Raw genomic sequence first — 26,418 nt, 5'->3', positions numbered from 1 at the left:
AGAAACCTCTTTTAGCCTGCTGAAATGATTCATAAATAAGCTTCTTAATCCTCATTCATCACCAACCTTGGGAAGCCTGGAAGAGACTTGGAGATGATTTTTAAAATTAAAACAAATTTTTTAAATTGTGCTAAAATACACATTAACATAAAATTTACCATCTTAGCCATTTTAAGTGTGCGGTTCACATTGCTGTTCAAACATCTCCATGATTTTTTTTCTTCAACTACCAACCTTCATGGATGTTTTATTTCCCCTTTTATGCTAAGAGAGCACATCACAAACTCACTCATTTCTGTCATTCTGTCTCTCTGTCAAGAAACAGAGTTCTAACCCCAGGGTAACTCTAACCAGCAGACAACAGGATGATCTTTTTTTTTTTTTTTTAACATCTTTATTGGAGTATAATTGCTTTACAATGGTGTGTTAGTTTCTGCTGTATAACAAAGTGAATCAGCTATACATATACATGTATCCCCATATCCCCTCCCTCTTGCGTCTCCCTCCCACCCTCCCTATCCCACCGCTCTAGGTGGTCACAAAGCTCCGAGACCTTTTAATGACTTTAATTCAAGTCCTAATTTGAATGGGAGAGTCCTCCCCTGCTTCAGTGAAAGCAGCAGAGGGCATCAATGTCAAAATCAAGCCTAGTGGCCCTGCTGGGATTCCTTAGTGGGAGGGTGTTGCTGTCAGGGGCCACAGCAACAGGAGCTGTAGACCTTGAACCTGGGATTAGCTGCTTCTAAGACTGTGGCTTAAGAACCCACCGGACGTCCCAGAACACTGCAGAAGCCCCAGAGCCCTTGCCAGGAAAAAGGCAGCCTTCAGGGGGCTTAAGTCCCAGGGCTTCTACTGTTCCTGAGATCCCCTGCATTCTCCTTGGTGGTGCTCACCCACACCTAGAGGCCAGGGGAAGCGAGGGCTATGCCCAGTTAAGTACTTTCCAAGGCACCAGGCAACAGCCCACAAACCTACAACAGTTCATAGGCATCTGAGTAGCTGGTAAGCCACAGGGATGATGTGCATCACTAACACTTCTCAATGCTGTTATCTGCAGTGACAGAGGACCACTGCATGCTAAACAAACACACCTTCTCTGAGTGGAGGTGCACCCCTGGTCTCAGGGAGAGACCACATCAGATTGGGGGACATCTCACCATTCAGAGCAAGAACAGCGGTGCCATAGAAACCCCCGCAGGAAGTATCAGGAGCCCAAAGGACTAGAACAAACTCGGGGGACATAAGGGGGTAAGCGGGCTTCACAGGAAGGGGGTCTCGAGCAGCAACCGTACTGGAGACGGGCAAAGTCAGGCACCTGCAAGTGCTCAGGATGGTGGAGCAAGGAGGAGGGAGGACTAAAGCCCAGTCCTGGGTGCTCTATTCAAGTACTAAGTAGTCCATCTTCATTCCAGAGAAACGAGAAACCTAGTGGCTCAGGGCAGAAAGAGGGCAGAGAGATGAGTGGTGGTGATTCTGCACGTGGCAGCTGGCCTCACAGAGCATTTAACTCTGTCTGGTGATACCCAGCGGTGGGCGACCAAAATGGTCCGTGGAGATGTGACAATTGCAGAGGAAAGTCAGATTTGATTTGTCCTGTGCACTGTGCATTTGCCCCCAGTTCTCAGGAAGGGGACTGTCGTAAATCTTTCACAATGACGCAACAAAAAGTTTGCAACATTTTCCATGTGGCATCTCTGGGTAATCCAATAGGGATTTTCCAGAATGAGCACATTAATTTCCTCTGTCAACCTAAATGATGTCCTGATAGAAAGAGAAACCCCCAGTTACAGAGGCACTATTCAAAATTATTCCCACAGGAAAAATAAATGTATATCACACCTCGAGGCCCTCCTGAAACCAGCTGCAAGGCTGATGAACCAGATTATGTGCAGAGAGAAAGCAGGAGAGTCTCCTGGCAGAATCCCTACATCAAGTGACACTGCCGGCCACCAATCTACTACCAAGATACAATGGCCATAGAAAATCGAAGTTGTACAGTGGAGAATGAGGATTGCTCCCCACAACACCTTCCAGGAGGAGATAACCACCGAAGGCAGCCTTTGAACCAGCTCTTAGAACAGGCTGGGTTACAGGAAGAACTTTCTACAACTTTGGGGTTGAGCATTTTGCTGGATGTATTGGAGGCTTGCTTTCTATGGCATGGTGTAGACTTGGAAAAGGGCTCTGAGGTCGTCCTACTGGAGGCCTGGCCAGGCTGCCATCAAGGAGCTTGGAGCTGCCTCGGACAATCACTCCACACCCTGATTTACTCACTGACAGCAGTTGGCACCAGGCACCTCAGGGCTAATGTGTCCCACGTCAGTGCTATTTTTGAGAACCCCACAGCATTAAAAAATGCAGAGATGCCAAGGTGTAATCTTTCAATGGTGTTATTTTAATTGTTTACATATGAATACTTCAAACACTAAATACATTATAAGGAGATATAGTTGTGCTATTCAGAAGAGAATAAAAGAGATTAAAAATACTAATTTTGGGTACACTGTAAGTGGTGTGATCTAGCAGTGAGACACAGATTTGGCCATATGAGGAATACATTCTACTTTCAGTTTTGTGTCTCTTTGCCCTGAAGTTTATCCTTTTTTGAAGATAATGTGGAGAGTCTAAGTGTGGGGCTTGGGCCTATGGCTCTCCTGTCCCTCCACCCTCACCCATGACACTCAGCATTATAAGCCTCCCGATGTTGGTGCATGGTTGAATAAAAGAGTGGGAAGGGGAAATGACCAAATTTTAACCACATTTCCAGCATCTCCTCTGTGCATGGAGAAAAAGAACCACTTGCTACAATGAAATGTCCTGGTAGGTCATAGATGTGCCGGTAAAGATAGTCTACTCCTTCTCGTGGCAAAGTCAAGTCCCCCGTTTCAGCAACAGATTCAGTACTGTGAGCAGCTGATTTCTCTATAACTGGGAGTTCAAAGCAAACCCACAGAAGTGCCAAGATAGTTCAATGGGGGAAAGGATGGTGCATTTGTTTACTACAGCTGCCATAAAAAATACCACAAACTGGGGGACTTAAGTGAAAGAAATGGCGTTATTTTAAATGTTTGGAGTTCTGGAGTTTGCAAGTCTAAGATGAAGGTGCTGGCAGGGATGCTTTACTCTGAACCCTCTCTCTCGGCTCGAGGGTGGCTTTCTTCTTGCCGTGTCTTCACAGGGCCTGTCCCCTGTGCCAGCACGTTACTTATGTCTCTTCCTCTTCTCTTAAGGACACCAGTCACATGGGATTAAAGACCTAATCTCCAAATACAGTTACGCTTAGGGGTTAAAACTTCAACACACGGATTTGGGTGGGGGTTGGGGGCAGGGGTCATAATTCAGTCCACAACAGATGGTCTTTTCAACAAATGGGATTGGACCTTTTGGATATACAAGTGCCAAAAAGGTAATCAACTTAGACCCTTACCTCACACCATATACAACAATAAACCAGAATGGATCCTGAACCTAAATGGAAAACATGTAGGAAGAAAGTAAATGCAGAACTTTTTGGGGAGGAAACATAAGAGAAAATCGATCTGATCTTGAGGTACAACACCAAAAGCATGCTCCATAAAAGGAGAAAATGATTCACTGGACTCTGCACCAAACGTTGTTCTCTCTCATTTAATTCTTCCAACAACATTATAACGTAAGTAATATTCTCATTTTATAGATGAAGACGTTGAGGCTTAGAGAGGTCAAGTAGCTTGAACAAGGTCCTAGAGTCAGGGGATTGAAGTCAGGGAGCTCTTTCAACGTATGCTAACAGCTGCCTTCCCACTGGGCATAATTCAGAGAGAAACAGAACCCACACGGATACTTCAATAAAATCAGAAAACATTTTCTAAAGCTGAATGCAACCAAATTTTGGGTTGGGGATCTACGTATCATCTCCAAGTTTTGAAATATCCAAACTTCCAACTTTCGGTCATGAGATGTTGCTTGCGTAGGCTGGGGAGAAATCTCAAGGGCCAGCTTTGTATATGAGTTGAAAATAAAGTTTAAAAAAGTCTTTTGCAGGAAAGAAGCCATTTTTATTTTTGCCAATGTAAAATACAACCGTTCAACATTCCTTTTCTCTACTCAGTATTCTGTAATAACCTAAATGGGAAAAGAATTTGAAAAAGAATAGATATATGTATATGTATAACTGAATTACCTTGCTGTACACCTGAAACTAATACAACATTGTAAATCAACTATACTCCAATAGAAAATTAAAATTTTAAATAAAATAAAATAAAATTTGTGATTGACATTAAAAAGAAAGGTATCATATGTCAGTCATATAATCAGTGGGCACCAAAAGTCTGAGACATACAAGCCCATGTAATGAGAGGAATGAATCCCAGGAAGCTGAGCACAGGTGTTGTCAGAGGAACGGCAGGTGCGGGGAGAGGGGAGCGAAACCACGCAGCACTGACAGAGCAGAACAGAACGGAAGAGAACAGAAGCACCATGGGCTCTGCACCCACTCTAGTTTTCCTACATAGAAAGAAAAGTCAGAGTGGTCTTTACATACTTCTACAATACACCACTTCTCCCAGGCCCAAGGTTAAAACTGAATTTAATATATCACATCAGACCACTATGAAGAATAATCTACAAAAATTATGATGATGTCATCTGTAAATACCCACTGGTATCAATACCTTTAAATTATGAGTTGGCATTTTGGTTTATTAGGAAGCTCCTTCAGATGTATTAAAAATCTGTTTACTCTTAGTATTGATTTTTTTGATAAATATATTATCCAGAGAGGTCATATGTAGTGATTTCCCTGGAAAAGCTGACATTTATTCAATGATATTTACTTTACTGAATTAAGTAGCAATATATGTTCATATATCTTTGTGGTATCTGGGAACTTATCTTCTCAGAGTTAAGGTAAGAGAATATCTGTTTTATAGAAATATTAGGGCATGGTTTAATAACACAGGGCTTAGGAAAGGCTCTACGTGTGTAAAATCTATCAGTTATGGATTAATTCTTCACTGACTTTTATATCAAAACACCATAAAGCTAAAGTTAATTCTCAAAACTTATTTTAGTAAATTAACTGGAATTTTTAAAGATGGCACTTCTTTAAAGAAAAAGAGCGCTTCCCTGGTGGCGCAGTGGTTGAGAGTCCGCCTGCCAATGCAGGGGACACGGGTTCGTGCCCCGGTCCGGGAGGATCCCACATGCCGTGAAGCGGCTGGGCCTGTGAGCCATGGCCACTGACCCTGCGCGCCTGGAGCCTGGGCTCCGCAACGGGAGAGGCCACAACAGTGAGAGGCCCACGTACCGCAAAAAGAAAAGAAAAGAAAAGAAAAAGCCAACATTATATTCAATTTCAAGTAATTTTCTCATATAATAATTTACCGGGAAGTACTCTATGACCTTTTTTTAAATGAAATCCTCTAAGGCCAAGTGTGGCAGGGGCTACAGGCTAGTCACTCAATGTTCTATATTTCCTTCTGCAGGGGATTCTCACTAAACTGTACCCCCAGCTGCCGTTGCAGGTTCCAGGGACCCCCCCTGAGTTTTTTCTCTCCCCTTCCAAGTCTGGTCCATAGAAACTTCCCACGTGGATCCTCCACGGACTTTCCCCTTTGCCGTCTAGATGTCCACTTGAGGGCAATCTTGGAGAATGCATGTTAAAGACGGCAGAGTCATTTTTGGGCTTTCCTGGTGGCACAGTGGCTAAGAATCCGCCTGCCAATGCAGGGGACATGGGTTTGAGCCCTGGTCTGGGAAGATCCCACGTGCCGCGGAGCAACTAATCCCATGCACCACAACTACTGAGCCTGCGCTCTAGAGCCCAAGAGCCACAACTACTGAACCCGTGTGCTTAGAGCCCGTGCTCCGCAACAAGAGAAGCCACCGCAGTGAGAAGCCTGCGCACCGCAACGAAGAGTAGCCCCTGCTCGCCGCAACTAGAGAAAGCCCGCACGCAGCAACGAAGACCCAACGCAGCCAAAAATTAATTAATTACTTAAAAAAAATAAAGATGGCAGAGTCCTTTTAAATCTGGACGTTTGTCTGGAACAGGGTTCCCAACCCCAAAACCTCCAAACCGGAACCACTCTAGACTATTATATACATGGAAAATAAACATCTCCAGTGTTAAGGCACTAGGATTTTGAGATTTATTTGTCATGGTATCTACTACATCTTCGTACTCTATAAATTCTTAGCAAAAAACAAAGAGCTTCATTTTCTTTAGAAAGCTCTTTAATTTGAAAATAAGGAACTAGATTAGATCACAGGATCTATTGAGTTTGGATGAGTCCTATTCTCAGAACTCATTCAGTAAGTCAATAGACATTTGTGGCATCATCACTGCACTTGCTTTACAAAGTAAGGGAAAATGCCTCCCATGAATGTAATTAATGATTTGACTTGGAAAACAACCTATTTGTAAACTGTGTCTTCAAATTATAGAGAAAGTCTAATACTACAGAAATATGATAAACTACTAGCTCCTTAAAGAACAATGCTTTTGGTCACAATTGGGGTTTTTATTTACTTGTTTGGGAGTTGAGTTGTTTTCCATTTTTTGTTAACCAATTCTCACTTGCAATTCTCAAGTGTTAGCAGCTGCTCCCATGAATGACCCCAGGATGTTACCTTTCTTTCCTTTGTAATGCACTGGAGGAAAATTCGTCAGCTCAGAAAGCACTGGACTTAAGAATGTGAAAAACAATCATGGTCCCCCATTGATTAGTAGAAATAGCAAGAAATGCAACAAATATCATGATGATAAAGGGCTTCACAACAATTAATCTTTTTGGAAGGTTTTGTTGAGCTTGTCAAAGATGGGGTCTTAGATGAGCAATCCCGTCTTTAACTCACCGGAACTGAATGGTATAAGTTAATCAAGAAGGAAAGAAAAGAAAAAAATCACTTGAATCAAAAGACTCCTTGGGGCTTCCCTGGTGGCGCAGTGGTTGAGAGTCTGCCTGCCAATGCAGGGGACACGGGTTCGTGCCCCGGTCCAGGAGGATCCCACATGCCGCGGAGCGGCTGGGCCCGTGAGCCATGGCCGCTGGGCCTGCGCTCCCGGAGCCTGTGCTCCGCAACGGGAGAGGCCACAACAGTGAGAGGCCCGCGTACCGCCAAAAAAAAAAAAAAAAAGACTCCTTGGAACCAAGACTGTTTTACAATTTCTCTTTGTGTGAGTTTTATGGAAAGAGGCAAATGAGGATAGCCTCTCTTTACTTCCCATGCTGACCTCAGAAAAAATCTGTGACCAAAGTTTACCCTGCCGGCTGAAAAAATATCTTACCTCTGGGATTTACACTGAATCACAGAAGGCTGCGGCCTGCAGAGGGATCACAGAGGGTTTAAACCTGCTCCCTGGGGGTGCAGGGGGTTCTCTGCTCTTTGCTTTGCCGTGCATATGTCATAAAGAAAATATTGTTCTTATGTGCTGGGGAAGGTCGCTAATGATGAAGACCTTATGAAACACAGGAATAAATACCAGCTCTTAACCGGGCCGAAGGAGAGAAAGGGAAGGGGAGCAGAGGGCATGGTTGTTAGCTCATTTGCAGAACTTGACACTGCATTTTATAAGTGCAGCAATGTCCCAGGGGCAAGAAGCAGTCCGTCCAATGAAAGAGCAAAGAATTGCACGTCTCCATCTGCTGGGGGACTTGAGGAACTGCCCAAATTAGAAAGTGACTTGGCTTTATGCTGATTAAAATTCTTATTAAAGACACACTGAATCACTTTGCTCTACACCTGAAACTGACACAACATTGTAAATCAACTATACTCCAATATAAAATAAAAATTAAAAGTGTTTTTAAAAGATACATTAAATAAGAAAAGAAACTACCACCTCATTTCAGGGGTAAGAAAGTGTGACTGGCCATACCAGTCACAACTACATATTTTTGTCACTTAAAGGTTTCAATGAAACAAATAACACTCCATTTCTTTGATCAGTGTCAGGGCAAACAATGTATGAGCCAAGTATAAGCATTTTATAGAGACATACCCTCCATTAGTGAGGCTGCCCTTCCCTCCACGCAATTGTACTTGAGAAAGGAGAAGGGTGTATCTCGGCATCTTGGGGCAGCTGTGGAGGCCAGCCACAGCCAATGGACGGATGGCGACTTCTGGCTCTACATCACATCCATCAAATCTTCTTAGGAAGCCTCGTTAAAGTGTTCTCAGCCTGCAGGGGACTCCAAATAACAAGGACTTTCTAAAGTGAGTCCCAAGCTTCAAAAGCCACCATAATGGGTAAGCAATTAGTAGATTAAATTAATCCTTAGTAAGTCTCTGCCACTTCATGAATTTAATTTTCTTTTCTTCCGTTCAGCACATTATTCTATCTTAATACTTGGTCTTTCTGAAAGGCAAGGCATCGCCTCCTTGTATTGATACTTTAGGTTGTCCACGATGTTCTTTACCTCTTAGGATACAAAAACAGTGCCTGCCCACATCAGGTGCTTCCTAAGGATTTATTGAAAAAGGAGAAAAGTTTCTAGCACTAGAAAGAGCTAGAAAGGTCATCCACGTCTGTCTTCTTCCTCAAGATTAAGTATTAACTACCTCTCATAGCTGTAAAAATCTATAAAGATTACCAGATTCCCCCATTAACTCTTTCCATGGCTATATTAATATTAAATTCAAAAAATGTTTCTCCATCATGCCTTTTAAATATTAGCAAATCCTGTTAGAACTCATGTCTTCGGAAATAAATGTGTTATCTTACATAACAGGGCTATTGATAGGAGATGTGTGACTGGTAAGTTCACCTAAGAATTTTTTGTCAATTCATATGCAAGTTCTATCAAGCACAATTTCTAAGTCTCCCTGAATAATGCTCAGCCATCTTTATAACACTGTGTCACTATGCACTTCATAATAAAGGGGTTGACATTATTTTATCACGACAATATATACAACAGTTCCACAATTAAAAATCTCAGAAGCAGCACTACTGAATGACTTTATACAGGCTTATTCATAAGGAATAAGTTTAAATAATTCACTTTATCCAATCCACAGCTGTCCAGAAAGGCTACACACAATTTCAAATATATGAATATTAATCCTACTCTCAAATTTTTCTAGAGCACGAGATTTCGTAAACCCCACTTCATAGAATTTGTAATATTCACAGTTGTGTGGCTTCATACAATGTAACTTTGTATATTATTTCATTTAGAATGAGTATTTATTAGTGAAAAGAAAATACTTTTCAACAATAGGAACAAACTATTTATATTGTCTTTATTCAGAAAGAAAATGTGAATTATAACACTCAAGGATATCCTTTTTTGCCATAGTTGACCGTCGAACAATGCAGGGGTTAGGGGCACCAACCCTCCGCTCAGACAAAAATTCTGGGTATAACTTAGAGGCGGTCCTTCTGTATACACGACTCAGTTGGGCACCCGCGATTCAACCAACCATGGGTCATGTGGTACTGTAGTGTTTACTATTGAAAAAAATCTGCATATACGTGGAACCACACAGTTCAAACTCATGCTGTCAAGGATCAACTGTATTTACAAAACCCTTTCCCCTTCTTTCTTTTCCTTCCAGACTCCTCCAAGCCTTTAACTGTCAATCATCAAGGGAGGCATATCTCTTAAGATGATCTACTTCAGCGGTTCTCAAAGTATCTTCTAGGGACCCCTGAAATCCCCAAGTTACTTACAGGGAGTCCACAAGGTCAAAACTGTTTTCCTGAGAGTAACAGGACATTATTTGACTTTATTATTCCCATGTTGCTCTCAGTTACTAACAGGTGTACATCATTGCTCTGATGACTAATGGAGTGCATGTACTCTGATGTACGCTGTTTTCAAAATTATTCAGTTTTCATTCAACCCAGAAAATATAAATAGAAACTGCCCACATGATCAGAAGTTCTTTGGATATTTTCAAAAACAATCTTAAGGGTGTAAAGGGGTCCTACGACCAAAGAGTTTGAGAACCATTCAACAAACAACCCCAAAATCTCAGTGGCTTCACACAGGAAGTTTTTCTCTCACTCAGGCACATGACCCCTGCACTCAGTTGCGTGCGTGCGTGTGTGTGTGTGTGTGTGTGTGTGTGTGTGTGTGTGTGTGTGTGTTGGGAGCAGGGTTGGGTTTCAGGAGGAGTCGTTTCTACATTTTGTCACTCAGGCACCCAGGCTAAAAGCATCGCGATCACCAAGGCAGGAAAAAGGGAAGAGAACACAGGGAATCTGGCTCTAAAAGCTTCTGCCTGAAAGCGACACGTGTCACTTGAACGCACAGTCACCAGCCACAGCAGGTGTGGCCACATCTACATCAGAGGGCACAGAAGTGCACATGCTTCCCTGTTTCTAGAACATGGGAGCTGGAAGCAGTGACTCAACACCCCCCCCAAATACCACAGGGTTCTCCCTTCAGGCGGCTCTCCTCTTCCCAGCATCTTGTCCCAGAGTTATTCACCCTCATGACCACGTATTAATGGGGCCTCACAAACCATTTCAGGAAACGTGTGGAGAGACGCTACTGAAATACGACATACACAGGTTCACATATTTCAATTGTTTTCTATTTCAAAACAATTGCAAAATATCAAATCTAAACAAAATATGGATGGTAAAGGCTTGCCAAAGCTAGTATGCAGTGCTATTGTGTAAAATGGGTATTCTAAATGCCTCTGTTTGACCGACATGTAAAGCCAATTATTTATAATAATTTGTGCCATCAACAAATGTCCAACACCTTTTTATAAGAGCAAGACCCAGATCAATTCAAATAAATTAACATTCCTGTCTGAAACGACTCATCCAGCCCAAGTAACAAATTCACATGTCAGTGGGGGGCTGCCCCAATGATCCGTCCGGTGAAAAATACAAACTATCATTTTGTTTTCCAAATAACAAGCATTGATTGCAGTGTTAGAAAGGTCACTCGTCATCAGCTCAGTCACTGACCTGCTGGTAAATTGCAGCCTGTCACTCAGCAGGGAGCCAGGACCATCGGGGGAACTCAGGCACGTTGTGTTTATACAGTACAATTGGGGAGGTGACACCATTTCCACAAGGTGTGTGTTTAACAGGAGGGGTGTCACAGTCAACAGAGATGGGAAGAGGAAGCAGCATGAAAGGAATGACTATAAGAGAGGTCTCATCATTTCCCAAGATGCCCCCCAGAAACCTACTGATTCCTAATTTGCCTTAAACTTGCCTGGATCAAACCCAGTCTATGTCTCCAAGTCTTATGCCAAGGATTTCAATATTTTGTACATTTTCTCTGGGTCACAGAAGAAAAGATGTTCTCTAGAAGGAACCAGGAGAAATAAAATTAAGAAGCACCTCTGTATTAGGAAACCTGAAGCATTCAAAAAAGAACAGGGCATTGGAAAAAACAGCTTCCCGTGGTATCCTCTCAGAGGGCACCGCTGTATTCACATGCTACCCCGCACATATGGGGTATAGTCAGTTGCATAATGGGTTGTCTGGATGCGTCGTCCACCACAACAAGGAGTTAGGATGTCCAGCCGGCAACTAATTAAATAGCCATATTTATTTCCCTTTCAACCACTTAAGCTTTTAAATATCACTTTAAGATATAATTTATCACAATCTCCTAGGATAAAATATCTGTCAACTATGAATTAAAGTCCACCTTTAATGATCCGCTCAATCATTTCATGAAGCTTGCCAAGAAATTCTTTATGAATTTTTCTGTGTTCAGCCCCACATTATGGACGAGATACAAATGAATTCAAGCATGTACCCAAAAATAAAATGTAATAATTCCTTATGCGTCTTCTTACAAAGTTCCAGTTAGCCACCAAAATATCTACCAATAGGATAACGATCTTTATACTTGATTCACCCACCAAGGCATAAGACCGCAGCGTGAAGCATCTGTCCTATTTTAGAAAGTCCTAAAATTATATCCCTGAAGTGTGTCACTGTACATGGGCCCATCAGCTCCAGTAAACTTCTCCAGTGAAGACCAAGGAATCAACCCGAGATGCTCAGAAGGGAAAATGGGAGTCAACCTAGGCTTCTTAAATATAAATATTTTCAGTGTGATTTGACAGGATAGCTTTTTGCCTAAAAGGCATCTGTGGATAAGAATCTCATTGGCACTAAGTCAGTGAAGCTCCATGTGTCTTTTGTTTCCCACATTTATAGTACAAATTTTGCTTAGTTTTAAAACTATAGAAAAGTTGAAAAAGTAGTATGATAATTGTTTATACATACTTCACCCAGGCTTAACAACTGTTAACATCTCACCACATTTGCACACATACTCTGTCACACACACACACACACTTTTTAACATGAATCTCCTAAGAACAAGGAAATTCTCCTACATATTCCTATGCTTTGTGATAGGATACTTATTTACTAACCAAACTTCCTTCTTTTTTTTTTAAACATCTTTATTGGAGTAAAATTGCTTTACAATGGTGTGTTAGTTTCTGCTGTATAACAAAGTGAATCAGCTATACGTATACATATATCCCCATATCTCAAACTTCCTTCTTAATATCTTTTCCTGATCCTTTATATGAGCAGTTCTTTCTTTTCCTCTCTGCAAACAGAGTCAATTCCTTTCTCGTTCCCTTTGTCAGAAATCGAGTCAAATGGCCTCCTTGCTGTGCATCCTGCACCAGCTCAGGACGGCCTTTGGGAGCCTTTCCTCCAGCCTCGCCCCTTTCCTCCCCATCCGCGGTGCCTGCAGTCCCGACACTGTCCGCTCCTGAGCAGCCCTGGGCGAGCCTGTGCCCCCCGCTGGCCAGCACTGCCGCGGGACAGGGCGATCCTTCTGTCCGGCAGGCCCGCCGGCTCTGGTCCCACTCCTCATGCTTGCCTGGCCCCTCTCGGGTGCCACCTCCTCCATCAGGCCTTCTGCTTGCCCTCACCTCTGGCCTCTGTCTGGGCAGCAGTCTGGCCCCCACCGGAGCACTGGGCCCACCACTTCTGTTCTGGAAGACTGGTTCTGGGTCATCGCTACATCCCAGTGCCCGGAGCACACACAGGGCCTCACACAGTTGGAGGCCCAAAGAGGGAAGGGCCTTCCATCTCCTCCTGGTCTATGGCAAAAAGAACAATCCAGGCTTAACTAGTTCTTCTCTAAATGTATTCATCTCTTCCATTTCTTGGACCATGGGAGGCCCCAAAGGGGCTGAAAGGGGACCTTGCCCCTGTGATGGTCTGGTCTGTGGCAGGCTGGAGACAGGGGTGACTGGACCCCGGCACCACACAGAATGGCCCAGGCCTTCCCCACGCTGGTGTCTGTGTGAGGACAGCTTCACGCCACCATCAACCTGCCAGCTAGAACACCAGCGGCCCACCCAAAACTCCTCTGACCCAAAGACCCTGCCTTCCATTAAGAGAGGCTGCCACTCCCTGGACCCGACTGGTAAGTCTTCCTCAGGCCTAGGGTTCTCTGGTCCAGCCCCACTCGCTGCCCCTCTGTAGTCCAAGGTATCTCAAAAGATGGTAAAGCTGTCTCCAAGTGTCCCATCAAAACCTGCTGTCCCTTCTCCCCACCCTCCTCCCTTCCAACAACGCGGCCAGGCCCAGCTCCAGGGCGCCTGCACACAGAACACAGAGTACGTGGGCACCAGCCAGCACCCGTGTGTGAATTTCTCAGCCTGGCATCACAACTGCCCAGTGGACCCATGGCCCTGGACTCCGCCCTGGACCCTCAGCCCCTCCTCAACTCAGCCACAGAAAGATCTACAGCGTCTGTCACGATTGGCCTGCGTGTTTATTGCATTACTTGGTTTCACATAACTCTTATGGTGTCATCTCGTACAATTTGACGGGAAATTAAGCAAGAAAGAAACCTATTTTAAAAACACATATTGGGACTTCCCTGGTGGCGCAGTGGTTAAGAATCTGCCTGCCAACGCAGGGAACATGGGTTCGATTCCTGGTCTGGGAAGATCCCACATGCCGCGGAGCAACTAAGCCCATGTGCCACAACTACTGAGCCTGCACACCTAGAGCCAACGCTCTGAAACAAGAGAAGCCACCGCAATCTCACCACAACTAGAGAAAGCCTGTGTGCAGCAACGAAGACCCAATGCAGCCTTAAATTAATTAATTTTAAAAAACACAAACAAACATATTTATATGTACGGACTCACTTGTATACTTTTTAGCAAATGTTTAAAAAATAGTCAGCCACTGTTCTTCCTTTTTGTAATAGTTTCCCAATCAGCCAAGAGAGGAATTTAGAACAAATCCAAAGGAGAACATTTGTGGAACACTGAATATAAACTATTGAAATAAATGTTCATACAGAATACGCTGGCCCCCTTGAAACACTTAACTATTAAAAATCAAGACACTTTTCAAAAAAAGAATGACTGCCCTGATCTTGAATAAAAACTGAATCATAGGAAACATTATGCAGAATGAAATAAGCCACTATTGCATGATGCCTCTTACGTGGGGTACCCAGAGTGGACCAATTCATAGACACAGGAAGGAGGATGGTGATGGCCAGGGGCTGGAGAGAGGGGGGACGGGGAGTTAGTGTTTAATGGGTACAAAGTTTCAGTTTGGGAAGATGAAAAACGTTGCTGGAGATGGATGGTGGTGATGGCTGCACAGCAGTGTGAATGTACTTAATGCCACAGAACTGTACTCTTATTTATTTATTTTTTTTTTTGCGGTACGCGGGCCTCTCACTGTTGTGGCCTCTCCCGTTGCGGAGCACAGGCTCCGGACGTGCAGGCTCAGCGGCCATGGCTCACGGGCCTAGCCGCTCCGCAGCATGTGGGCTCTTCCAGAACCGGGGCACGAACCCGTGTCCCCTGCATCGGCAGGCAGACTCTCAACCACTGCACCACCAGGGAAGCCCAGATTCTACTCTTAAAAACGGTAAATTGGGGACTTCCCTGGTGGTCCAGTGGTTAAGACTTCGCCTTCCAATGCAGGGGGTGCTGGTTCGATTCCTGGTCAGGAAGGTAAGATCCCACATGCCCCAAGGCCAAAAAAAGCAAAACATAAAACAGAAGCAATATTGTAACAAATTCAGTAAAGACTTTTACAAAAATGGTCCACACCAAACAAATCTTTAAAAAAAAATGGTAAATTGTATGTTACGTGTTTTTACCTCTGAATGGAGCACACTGTCTACACTCATGTTAAAATGAGTCCACCCAGAGCCCTCTACTGTTTAACTAAGAACTCCCCAAAGATCACTGATCTGAAATGGGGTTCTTTTGTTATCATCTAAAGTTATTTTTCTAAATTTTGTAACTTAGAAACTGCTGGCAGGATGCAATGCCAGTCCAGTTCCTTTCACCGTGTCTCATCATTCACTGTTTCAAAGCTACTGGAAACCCATTTTGAGCATCACCAGGGTGACATGAGTGAGATGCAGAGAGGATGCTCATCAAGGACCATCCTACACCTTGGATGTCAGGCAGGAACCTCACCATGGGACACGTGAATAAGATGCTCAAAGACAATAAAACGTGTCATTTCCTGAGTTCTGGAGCAGAAATATTCAGAATCAACTAAAATAACACCAAATTCAATGACCTCCCCCACATTTTTAAAGTATTTTATAATACTTTTTATTACAAAGTTACACTTAATCATAAAGAAAATGTGTAATGTAGAAGTGACAGGACAATTACCCCCAATCCTACCATCCTGGCAAAAAAAGTTCATATTTTAATGGACTTCTCTCAACTTGCTTTTCGATCCATTCAAAAATTATATGAAGATCTATGCCTTTTGTTTCTTATTTGGTATCACTTAGAAGGGAAAATAGGAAATCAGCATGAACTGCCCGCTTCACAGAGAGTCCAAATTAAACTAAAAGATGAATTCCTACCAACTGCTCCTGGAAAGTTACTTAGTAATAGAAGGAGGACGTTTCTTGAATTCTGTGCTGGGCCAGGTAGGAGGCTAAGTCTCTGAAGTGGATAATTTTGTCTCCCTTGGTCAATAACCCCATGAGGCAGGTTCTAAACGCCTTTCCAACACCTTCAGGATCCTGTAGGGCTGACGGCCCCCTCCCCCCACAGAGCTCCCCCTGCCTCAGCCTCTGCCCCTGCTCTTCCCCTCTGGGAGGACCACTCAGCCTCCAGGCCTCCTTGTCCCTGGGTGGGACCCCATCTCTGCTCACAGAGCGGCTGCTCCTGTCTGCCGCTCCCATCCCTTACTAAGCCCTTGTCCTGATTTCGTTTTTCTTCACAGCCCTAGAATGTCTCCCCATCACACTCTAAGTCTGTCTGCTTATCACAGCCCGCATGCCTCACAATCAGCAAGGGCACAGACTCCATTATTGTCGCTCCAGCTCCTAGCACCAGGCCCCTGGACATCACTCCACGAACATGTATCACGAACTAATCCTACACCCACGAGGAGCCTGAGGACCTGAGAGCCGAAGAGTCGGCCAAGGTCCACAGCTGTGAAGACACAGAGCCAGAATCTGACCCGGGAGTGGGCAGCAACCCCACGGGGAGAGCCTTCGAGTTCATTTCCAGAAGATCCAAATAGTTGCCACCTGGGAGGAAGGCTGCCCGTGCCCCCCTCACTAGATGCAAGTGCTCGGGTGGGAAGTTGCCTCCCTGGCACTCAGAAAAGCAAAAATGGGGGCTTTTCTCTCCTATAAGCCTGGGGCAGGTGTATCTTCTCTGAACTTCAGTCCTCTTGGGTGTAAAACAGATAGAACGCCGTCTGATCTCCCAGGGTTGTCATGAAGATCAGAGGATACACAGCAAAGAAGCAACTTTTGTCAGCTGCTAGGAGTCATGTACGTGTACAAGATCACTTTGGTTTATGAGGGAGAATTATCAGAAGGTACTGCACTGCCACTTGCCTGGGATTTCAATGTTTTTGCTCTTGTTTTTTGTGTGTTTTTAAGAGACAGCACAGCCAAGAAAGCTAGACTTGATGCTCTGGTGTGCTGAGTCTGATGAACTAAATTTCATATTACCTTTTACGTTTTTATATCCAGAAAGTCATCAATTAATGAGGGGAAACATGGTCTCACAGGATCTGATCTTTTGGCAATCCAAGAATGATCTCACTAGACTGAGAATGTAGGTGCATCGCCGGGGAGGGGATCCTTATTTGGTTCGTTCAGCAATGAACCCAAGCATCTTGAACGATGCCTCACACATAGCAGGTGTTCGATACGTATTTGTTGAATGTTGACAGATTCAAAGAATGAAAGAAATAATTAAACAACTGTGAGAATGTTCTTTGCCAAAAATATTACTCACTAGATACACGCTGAAATTTAAGGAGGAAAAATGTATTTTCAAGCCCAAAGTCTTCCGCTCTTTGTCACTCAAAGAGCAGAAGACTTTGTATAAGCCCTGAAGTGTGAATACATAGGACGTCTTCCCCAGTAGGAGGAAAACATGCCCGGTGAACGCACCCCAAGAGGAAACTGCAATTCCTTTGTCTGTCAATCCATCATCTTTCTCAAAACAAATACATGCAGTCACTTTTTTTCTATTTTCTGGGGCATCACACTAAGAGTCCACCTTGCTCCTTCATCCTGCATGGCCCTCTCTCTGCCTTTCACATGGATACCCTCGGAAATGACTCAATCCTCAGTCACAACATCTCCACAAAGATCGGCAACCCCACCACTCCCAATCTGCATTACATAAAACCAAGATGTGGAGGCCAAGTGAGGTTGCCCAGGATGCACACTATACAACCTGTATAGGAGCACTATACAACCTGGAAGAGTATTACATTCTCCCAGCACTAGGGCCCAATTTACTTCATTACAGCCTTTTTAGAGGTATGATGTTTTACGGGGACCACAGGGGTTATAAATAAATGTCAATTTTATAAGTATCAAATGGCTATGGTTGTAAGCTACCTTTACATTTTTAATATTATGGATGAATTTATTGCTAATTTTTTAAATTAAACAGGACCACATTTTCTAATACATAAGATATGGAATATGTTAAAATCCATTTCATAAAACTGGACCACTAGGGTCCAAACACAACATGTAAACACATCAACTATTCTCAAACTGTGCACATGTTTTTACACCACGAAACACTCCTAATCAAATACTTCTTAGTCTATAGGGATAATCATACAAGGCACTGCTCTAGATAAAGTGATAGAAGCAATGGTGCTATCAAAATGTACCAGGTTATCATTTGGTTACTTAATCAAGGGTTCTTGTGCTCAGAGTATAATCCTTATGGTAAAGTTTAAGAGAGTCGCCCATTGCTAATGGAGCTCAATGAATATGAAATGAACCACGTGCTTTCCAATAAAAGAGAAATCACATGTAGCACGCTTTCACCATCAGGAAAACTGTGTGGTTCGGAGCTAGCTGCAAAAGTATCATCAACTATCACATAAATGTTGGCTTGAAATACAAAACAATTAAATAACATTTGGTATTTATTTTCCCTAACTATGTATTTCCATAGCTAACATCACAGCATCAGAATAGTTATCAACCAGCTTGTATAAAGCTCCAGACTGTATTTAAATAGTTTAAATGTGGTTAAAGAATAACCTCACATGTGAAGATACAGAGAAACAAACCCTGCACACTGAAGCATCATTTTCCAAAAAGACACAGAAAAAGTAAACTTTAATTACAGTAAATTTAAAAATCAGAGTAAAAATTTTAGTCTATCTCACCATCATAATTGTTAAATTCATCTTGGTAGATTATTTGCTTATTAGAATCACAAGAGTTCCACAAGGATATTGGTACTAAACAGTAAAGAATGTCACGGTGCTTTCCAATAGATAGCAAATTTATGGGAAAGATAGAGAAAATCCCTGATCATCACATTTTTTTTTCTTACTGATTTTAATAGCCCAATGTTTGGAAAAGAAGTCATCTGAAAGTGGAAGAAAATGTGAAAAAATGTTTATATGTTAATAGCTATAATATGAATACAGAAAATCATTACCATATAAGCCAGGAGTCCAAAACAATTAAAGCTGATGCCAAAATGGTCTAAGACAGAGGTTAGCGTAATTGTTGTGGAAAAGGCCCAGAAACGGGATATCTAGGCTTTGTGAACCCTACAGCCTCTGTTCCAACTACTCAGACTACTCAGCTCTGTCACTGCGGCCCAAAAGCAGGCACAGACAAGATGTAACAAATGGGCGTGGCCGTGTGCCAACAAAACTTCGTTTATGGACACTGAAATTGGAAATTGGAAATTTGTGTCACAAAATAGTATTATTATTATTTTGATTTTAAAAAACCATTTAGGACTTCCCTGGTGGCACAGTGGTTAAGAATCCACCTGCCAATGCAGGGGACACGGGTTTGAGCCCTGGTCTGGGAAGATACCACATGCTGCAGAGTGGCTGAGCCCATGTGCCACAGCTGTTGAGCCTGAGCTCTAGAGCCCGCGACCCACAACTACTGAGCCTGCGTGCCACAACTACTGAAGCCCACGCGCCTGGAGCTCGTGCTCCGCAACGGGAGAGGCCACCGCAGTGAGAGGCCCGCGCACCTAGGCGAGGAGTAGCCCCCGCTCGCCGCACATAGAGGGGGCCTGAGCGCAGCAACGAGGAGCCAATGCAGCCATAAGTAAATAAATAAATGAATAAAGTTTTTAAAAAATAATAAAAATGTAAAAACCATTCCTAGCATGCAAACCACACCAAAAAAACAGCAGCTAACTGGCTGTGGCTGGCAGGATATAGTTTGCCAACCCTGGGTCTAAGGCATCACAGAACCAGCCTGCACGTGCAAGACCAAATACAAATACACATGTGAGAACAAATCCAACAATATTTTAAATAAAGGTTTTTAAAAATTAGCCCTTATAAAGCTATGGTTGTATCTGATCTTGCCACCCACTTACCCTGAGAAATTCATAAAACTAGTTTCTGTTTTAGTGTAAGAAGGCCAGCCTTGGCATTTGGTTTTGAAAGGAATAAATTTTATACCTATTAATGAAAAGGGAGGAGGAGGAAGAGGCAAAATCCTGAAACTGAAGAGTATTTAAAACTCATGGCCGTATAGACATATTGGAAACTCAGTTTTCACATCCATACCTCAGGATAGCATATGCACGTTTACAAGACGGTAACTTCTAACAATGACATTTCATTGAGAACTTAACTTCTCACTTTTGGTGGGTAGGTCAGCTGGGCCCAAGTCCATGTCCTCCAAAAACACTGGGCTTACAGTAAGAAAACTGCTCTTAGAATACTTCTAGTCTATACCACACTTAATTCTATGCACTTTTAGAATGCTCGCTAGTTGTATTTTTGTAACCCTATTTCCCAAGTAGGTAAGTTCCTAGAAAGAATCATCTCATAATCCTTCATCTCCCTCAGTCATCACGATTAGTATACACTAGGGCTCAAAGAAGTTTTTTTTAATAACTAAAGTTTGTTTAATAAATAGTAGGAAAAAATACATTTTACATTTTTGGTAAATTTTTTTTTTTTTGCGGGACACAGGCCTCTCACTGTTGTGGCCTCTCCCGTTGTGGAGCACAGGCTCCGGGCGCGCAGGCTCAGCGGCCATGGCTCACGGGCCCAGCCGCTCCGCGGCATGTGAGATCCTCCTGGGCCGGGGCACGAACCCGCATCCCCTGCATCGGCAGGCAGACTCTCAACCACTGCGCCACCAGGGAAGCCCTTGGTAAACATTTTAATGTGGCGGGAGAACTATCCATTTTCAGGAGCCTTATCTGGACCCATGTCCATAGGCAGAGTCAGAGGAGAGACGACCCACTGCTAGTCTTTCCCCAACTCCCTCCAGACCTGCTGACACCCAAACCACCCACATGTCCTAACCCTAACCCAAAACTTGCGCCCTGTTTGGGGGTAGGTGTTGAGGATACATCTTATGTAACCATCAGAAACCAGATGGAATTGACAAAAGTGTTAGAAAAGATAACATTCAGAGATCTTAAGTTACAAAGTCCTAATATTAATCACCAAGTATTCTATCAGTCAACAGAAGAAAAATTAATTCAAGCAGAATGTTTAATGCCCCCACTTCATTCTTCCAAAGGCAGAAGGGCCTTCAAAGGCCAAATACTTGCAAGGCCACTCTCCCTGTGTTGCTTCAATTACCCAGCTGACTATTCCAGGGCGCAACTGGTCTCTGACACGTGTAACCATTTTTGTAATGGCCTCTACTAGAAACCCATCCTTTCTATATTTAAAGCTTGGACATCTTGGTCTGAGATGGTATTATGGGACACCAGAAAGAAGTAAAAGACAAGATGGTAACAAGAAGCTACACCTCCCCCTCCTTCACATCTTCCAGTTTAAATCCTCAATGGGACACAGTCATCACCCCATCTGTCAAGTGAATCTGCAAATCTAAAATTTTAAATGGGTATGCAACACCACAGCCTAAAAGTGGTGTCTATTAAAATGATTAAGCGCCAATCTGATTAGAGTCCGTGAGTCACCATCTTCCTGATCTTCCAACTAAAGAAGTAGAACTCTTGCTGGTGTTCAGTGGATCAAATGTTTCTCACTCATCAGAACATTTACTAAGTGCTTCTACAGTGGAAAAAGGATCCACACGCATGCAAAACCATTTTATCAGAATGCTTTGAAGATCACTAGCAACCTCCAGATCCCCCAGGTGCCAGATGAGTCACCTCCCAAGGTCTATTTGTGATGGAGACTTTGTTATTTGGATTCCCCAGCTAGAGTTCCAATCACCAAACTCATCTGCCAGAAGAGACGTCGATCTATTTCCCATATGTTCTGGTACTTGGGAAAGGATCAATTGGGTAATGGCCATTAATCTAGCTCAGGTGTATCTAACAATAAAGGAAGTAAGCTTTACATTTTAAAGGGAGAGATACAAGGTTCAACTCTTTGTCATTGGTCCTCACATACCATCCCCACCAGCTAATCAGCCTTTGCCACCAAACTCCAAGACCAACACCCTCACTCATTCAACCAATACCCAGTGAACATTTACTGTGATTAAGACTCCTGTGCACCTTTGGTTTTAAAAAGGGAACTTTAAAAGCAAACCTGATGGCATCCATGGATCAGAGGTTGGTTTGGTCAAGGTGTTCACTTGTTCCCAGTTGAAGTCATCATCTTCAGCCTGACTGTATCCACACGTGCTATAAGGCTCATCGAAGAGGCAACCACCTAAAATGTAAAAGAAGGAAGAGTAGCATTAATAAATAATGACCAGAGGTCTGGGGTAAGCTATGATGACTGCAGGGAACCATAAACCTACTCGATGCTCAAAGCGATTTGATTTGGCCTTTTTGCTCAGGAGCTGTGGATCCTGACCCCATTGCATCCTTGCGAAGCACTAGCTGAGTATTCACCATGCCTTGTCAATAATTCTATATTATATTGTTCTCCCAAAAGAATCCAACGTCTGTATAATCCAACTGAAAGTAAGACCTAAGCAGATTTATAACCCATATTCTCCAGATTCATATGAATTAGGCATAATTGATCTTGTGTTCAAAACTTTAATAGAACCATCCTAGGTGTTCAATGTGTTTTCAATAGAAAAAAAAAACCCATTATAATTTGTCCAAAAAAATGAAGAGAGATACTTCCACCATACCACTGGTAGAGGACAAAACACAGTAAATATTATGGACCTAGCTTGCAAAATATTTTTCTAAGGATTATTCTGAATCGAACATAGAAACAGGTTTTGCTTTAATACTTTGGAGATTTGAGGTCTCAAAATTAAAAGAGATTATAAATTTGCCTACAGTCCACACAATTTTGAAAGGCAAGAATAAATCCACAACTACACATGTGGTAAACATCTGCTTGATGTCGATGCTAAAAATGAAGCAACTTAAACAAAGAATAAAAGAAAATGCAGTATATGCAAAGCAGGTCCGCTGTTTCAGCACCCTGGGCACTGTGATGATTTTAAGTCCCACCCCACATCTTCTTAAGTGTCCCCTGTTGACTTTAAATTATTATAGCATCAAATCTTTCCCCCAATGTTTCACATTGCCAAAGTGAAGGATTGTATCAATCATCTTAATATCATGAAGATTCTACTGCCCATTATATAATGCTATTAATTATATCAATTTAAAAGATTAATTATAATCACTTGCCAATGATGAGAATTAAGGGTCTGGTCAAGAAAACACAAACATAAGAATATAATTACCCTATGGCTGTACTGTATGCCCTGGCAGCAAGAAAATAAATAAAACAATAAAAATAAAGCAACTGCACAAACTCAGAGGTAGGGTCACCTGGTCCAATTTCCATCCACATGCTTCCATCAGTTCTACAACCTTCTAGACAGACAGACAGCTTCTGAACAGGTGGGCACCCAGCATTTAGAAAAGCATACCTCCCACGTAGACAATTCCCCTTAAAAAGGCCCAAACACTGCTTCCTGAAATGTATACCCATTTATCTCAGCTCTTCCCTGTGAAGAAACAGTGAAAAAATCTCAGCTCTTACACGGGAAAGCTAACTATTTGAAAAGAGCCATCAAGTTCTATATTTTTGCTTCTCCAGGCAAAACATGCTTTGCTCCCCCTTCCTCCCTCTCACTACAAGGTTCTCAGATGTTTGCCACCCTGGCAGGTGTTCTGAACACTGTCCAGTTCATCAGCACTCTTCCAAACCAATGACTCCCAGTACTGCAGCCCGAATTCAACTGGCTACTTCCCTTGACCTCAGACTGTCAACAGTCTGAGCTGACTGCTGGTCTATCCCGAGATTCCCGGAGCCTGGAATCCCACATGTCTTCCTTATACCACTGCCATGGAGCCATTTCTCCCCTTTGCAATAAGGGAAGTGACTTTCTGTACATTTATCCTTTCTAAACCCCATATAATGTTTTCAGGGCATCTCTCCAGCCTGTTGAGAGCTTTTGGGATCCTGATTTTGCCATTTGGGTGTCAGTCTTCCTACCTAGATTTGGGTGATTTGCCAATTTGATTAAGCATGCTTTCTGTCTGCCTCCAAATCACTGAGAAAAAATGTTCAACAGGGCAGAGACAAGGGACCTCGGGCCATTTTCCTCGGGCCATTTTAAGAGGTGTCCCCCAGCTTTCTGCTTTTGTCTTAGTCACTGGCTCTAGGCATGATGGTGAAATCAGTGGCCCTGGACACCATCCTCTGTAACACTTTTAACAGAACTGGCCAATTAAACATTCTGCTGGGAACAGAAAACTCATTATAAAGATACAGCATTAACTCAATACTTCACCTTGACAACAACTGGTAATTTATACTTCCCTCTTACTCAGCTTTAACAAGTTCAGAAACACAGTGGATTTGTTTTAAGCACATAATACTAACAACTTTCCAATTTGGGGTAAGAAATGTTAGAAGGCTACGCAAACATTTATGAGAAATATTTTCCCTTGGTTGCAAATCCTAATTTTGATATAGAAAATAGCTTCAGTGCTGTAGGAATAAGCCCGAACAGCAGTAGCACTAATAATATTCAAAAGAATGAAAGAACCATGAATTTTGACAGAAAAGGGACCCACCCCAATAGAAGCATAGATAGCACTTTACTGAAAGTCCTGCAGTGCAATCTTAAACAGGGGGCGGGGGGCGGGGGGCATCTGCAAAACAGCTCAAGCCTGGTTAAAGATCTGGTTTAGGAAACAATTCTTGGCACTGCAGATATAACCAAATATAAAGGCGAGAGCTTGCATGGCTGACAGCAAACCCCACAAGACTAATACAACATTGGTGCAAGGATATAATTTTCCCATTACATAAAGCTGTTTTTATCACAGCTTTATGAAAGGAAACATAAAAAGAATGCCATGGTTCCTCGTAGACCCATATAGGATTATGGAAACACTGGAAAGTAGGATAGACTGTGAATTTCCTGTTGCCCAAAGGTATGGCTCCCTGCACATCAATTTTCAGATCCACTACTGGCCCTCATCCAACAGATGCAAGACCCTAAAATAGCAAAGGTGGTTTATTGAGCTAAAATAAGGCAATTAAGGTAAAAAGCAATGGGATATAACCAACTCAAGAGAGCAAAATGAAGGTTTTAGATTTCAAGACAACATTGTGTAGAGGTGAAGTGAACCGGTTCCGGGGTCAGACGCCTGGCACTTCCTCATTCTTGCCCTGCTGCCTTTGTGTTTGTAGACAAATCATTTAGCCTCTCAGAACCCCAATGTCTTTACCTATAAAACAAACATAACATGTCCCTCACCTGGAGTTTCTGATGAATCAGTGAGGCAGCAAGTGTGGCTGGTCTAACAGAGTCAGCCAAGTCCACCAGTACCAGCTACTACTAGGTCTTAAATTGTCCTCGCCGTCTGTACCTCCTACAAGAACTCTGAGGAGTTCACTGCGTTGCAAAGAGTTGGAATACAGAATTGGAAAATTTAATGTGTACTTTGTAAGGAGGTGAAGTGTGTGGGCTCTTCTGTGGCACTATAGGAGCAAAGAACAGAGGCCAGCTGGGCTTTTCAAGTGAGTGCCTTTGGGCCAGTGAAGAATGTGATAAGGGAGCAAAGTCCCTGAAACATCATGAAATGAAGCATTTCCAAAAATAAGTCTCCTGCCTTTTTCAGGATAACACAGACCGTTTGCCATCATGTAGAGGTATACAGTTAGCAACAAATTGCCAAGGTTTCCCCAGAATTGTCTTACTTGGACCGATGCCCAGCAGCTCATGGCTGGGCCATATTCACCCCTCAATGAAGGTAAATTATTTCTCTTTTGTGGAGAGGAATCAGGACTAAACCAAAAGTCATACAAGAGAGGGAGGAAAGGTGATGCAAGCCGGGTGGGTGGTGGCCTGCATCACTCTTATTCTCTCTCTCTTACATAAATACACACACACACACACACGTGCCTGCCCACCTGCTTCCATCATACCTTGAGAAAGGCTTTTCCTTAGCAAATTTGAACACAACACACAACTTGTGCTGGAATAAGAAGGAGTTATTATATGAAAGGAAGTGTCAATGGGTGTCAAATACCCAGGTAATGGACAACAAGGATGATGGCTTCTGACCAAGAATGATGATTGTATGGCCTGTTCCAGGACAGGTAGTGCACAATAACATGACAATTAAATTAATAAAATTGAGGAGAAGTGAAAGTTAAAAAGCAAGGAAAGTAGAGCAGGAAAAAAAAAAAAAGGACAAGATGATATCAGGATTATAACTAGGACTCCACCATTATCGCCAAGTAATAAAAAATATCACTAGGCTCATTCACGGGGCATTGGCCACACATTTCACTTTAAGCTTTGGGGTAGCCAGTGCCAAGAGGAAAAAATGATTACACAATTCACAGTATCTATGAGACGATAACATTAATACTAAAACTAATAACAGGGGCTTATATTTACTGGGGACGTGTTTAATCCTCAGGCAAACACTATAAAGTAGGTACCAAGATACTAGTTTTACACACACAGAAACTGAGGCACAGAAGGGTTACAGAGCTTGCACACAAGGTCCCAAAGCTGGAAGACAGTGATGCAGAGATTTGTACCCAGGGATCCTGGGTATAAACCCATATTCTTT

The 26,418-nt window shown here is 42.9% G+C and overlaps 1 protein-coding gene across 1 annotated transcript in view; it reads right to left on the bottom strand.

Annotated features, from left to right (window-relative positions):
• PTPRM (protein tyrosine phosphatase receptor type M) overlaps window positions 1-22,214 on the bottom strand; it is a 570,916-nt gene extending 548,702 nt beyond the window's left edge. The window contains exons 1-2 of the mRNA XM_065889474.1: window positions 22,145-22,214; window positions 21,935-22,057 (exon numbers count right to left, since the gene is read on the bottom strand). Of these exons, the coding sequence (XP_065745546.1) occupies window positions 21,935-22,057; window positions 22,145-22,214 (193 nt within the window). The remainder of the gene's footprint in view (window positions 1-21,934; window positions 22,058-22,144) is intronic.
• Between the last annotated feature and the right edge of the window lie 4,204 nt (window positions 22,215-26,418).

This window comes from Phocoena phocoena, chromosome 13 (assembly GCF_963924675.1).
Source record: "Phocoena phocoena chromosome 13, mPhoPho1.1, whole genome shotgun sequence".
In the NCBI taxonomy this organism is placed as follows: domain Eukaryota; kingdom Metazoa; phylum Chordata; class Mammalia; order Artiodactyla; family Phocoenidae; genus Phocoena; species Phocoena phocoena.
This window is presented reverse-complemented; position numbering and strand designations above follow the sequence as displayed.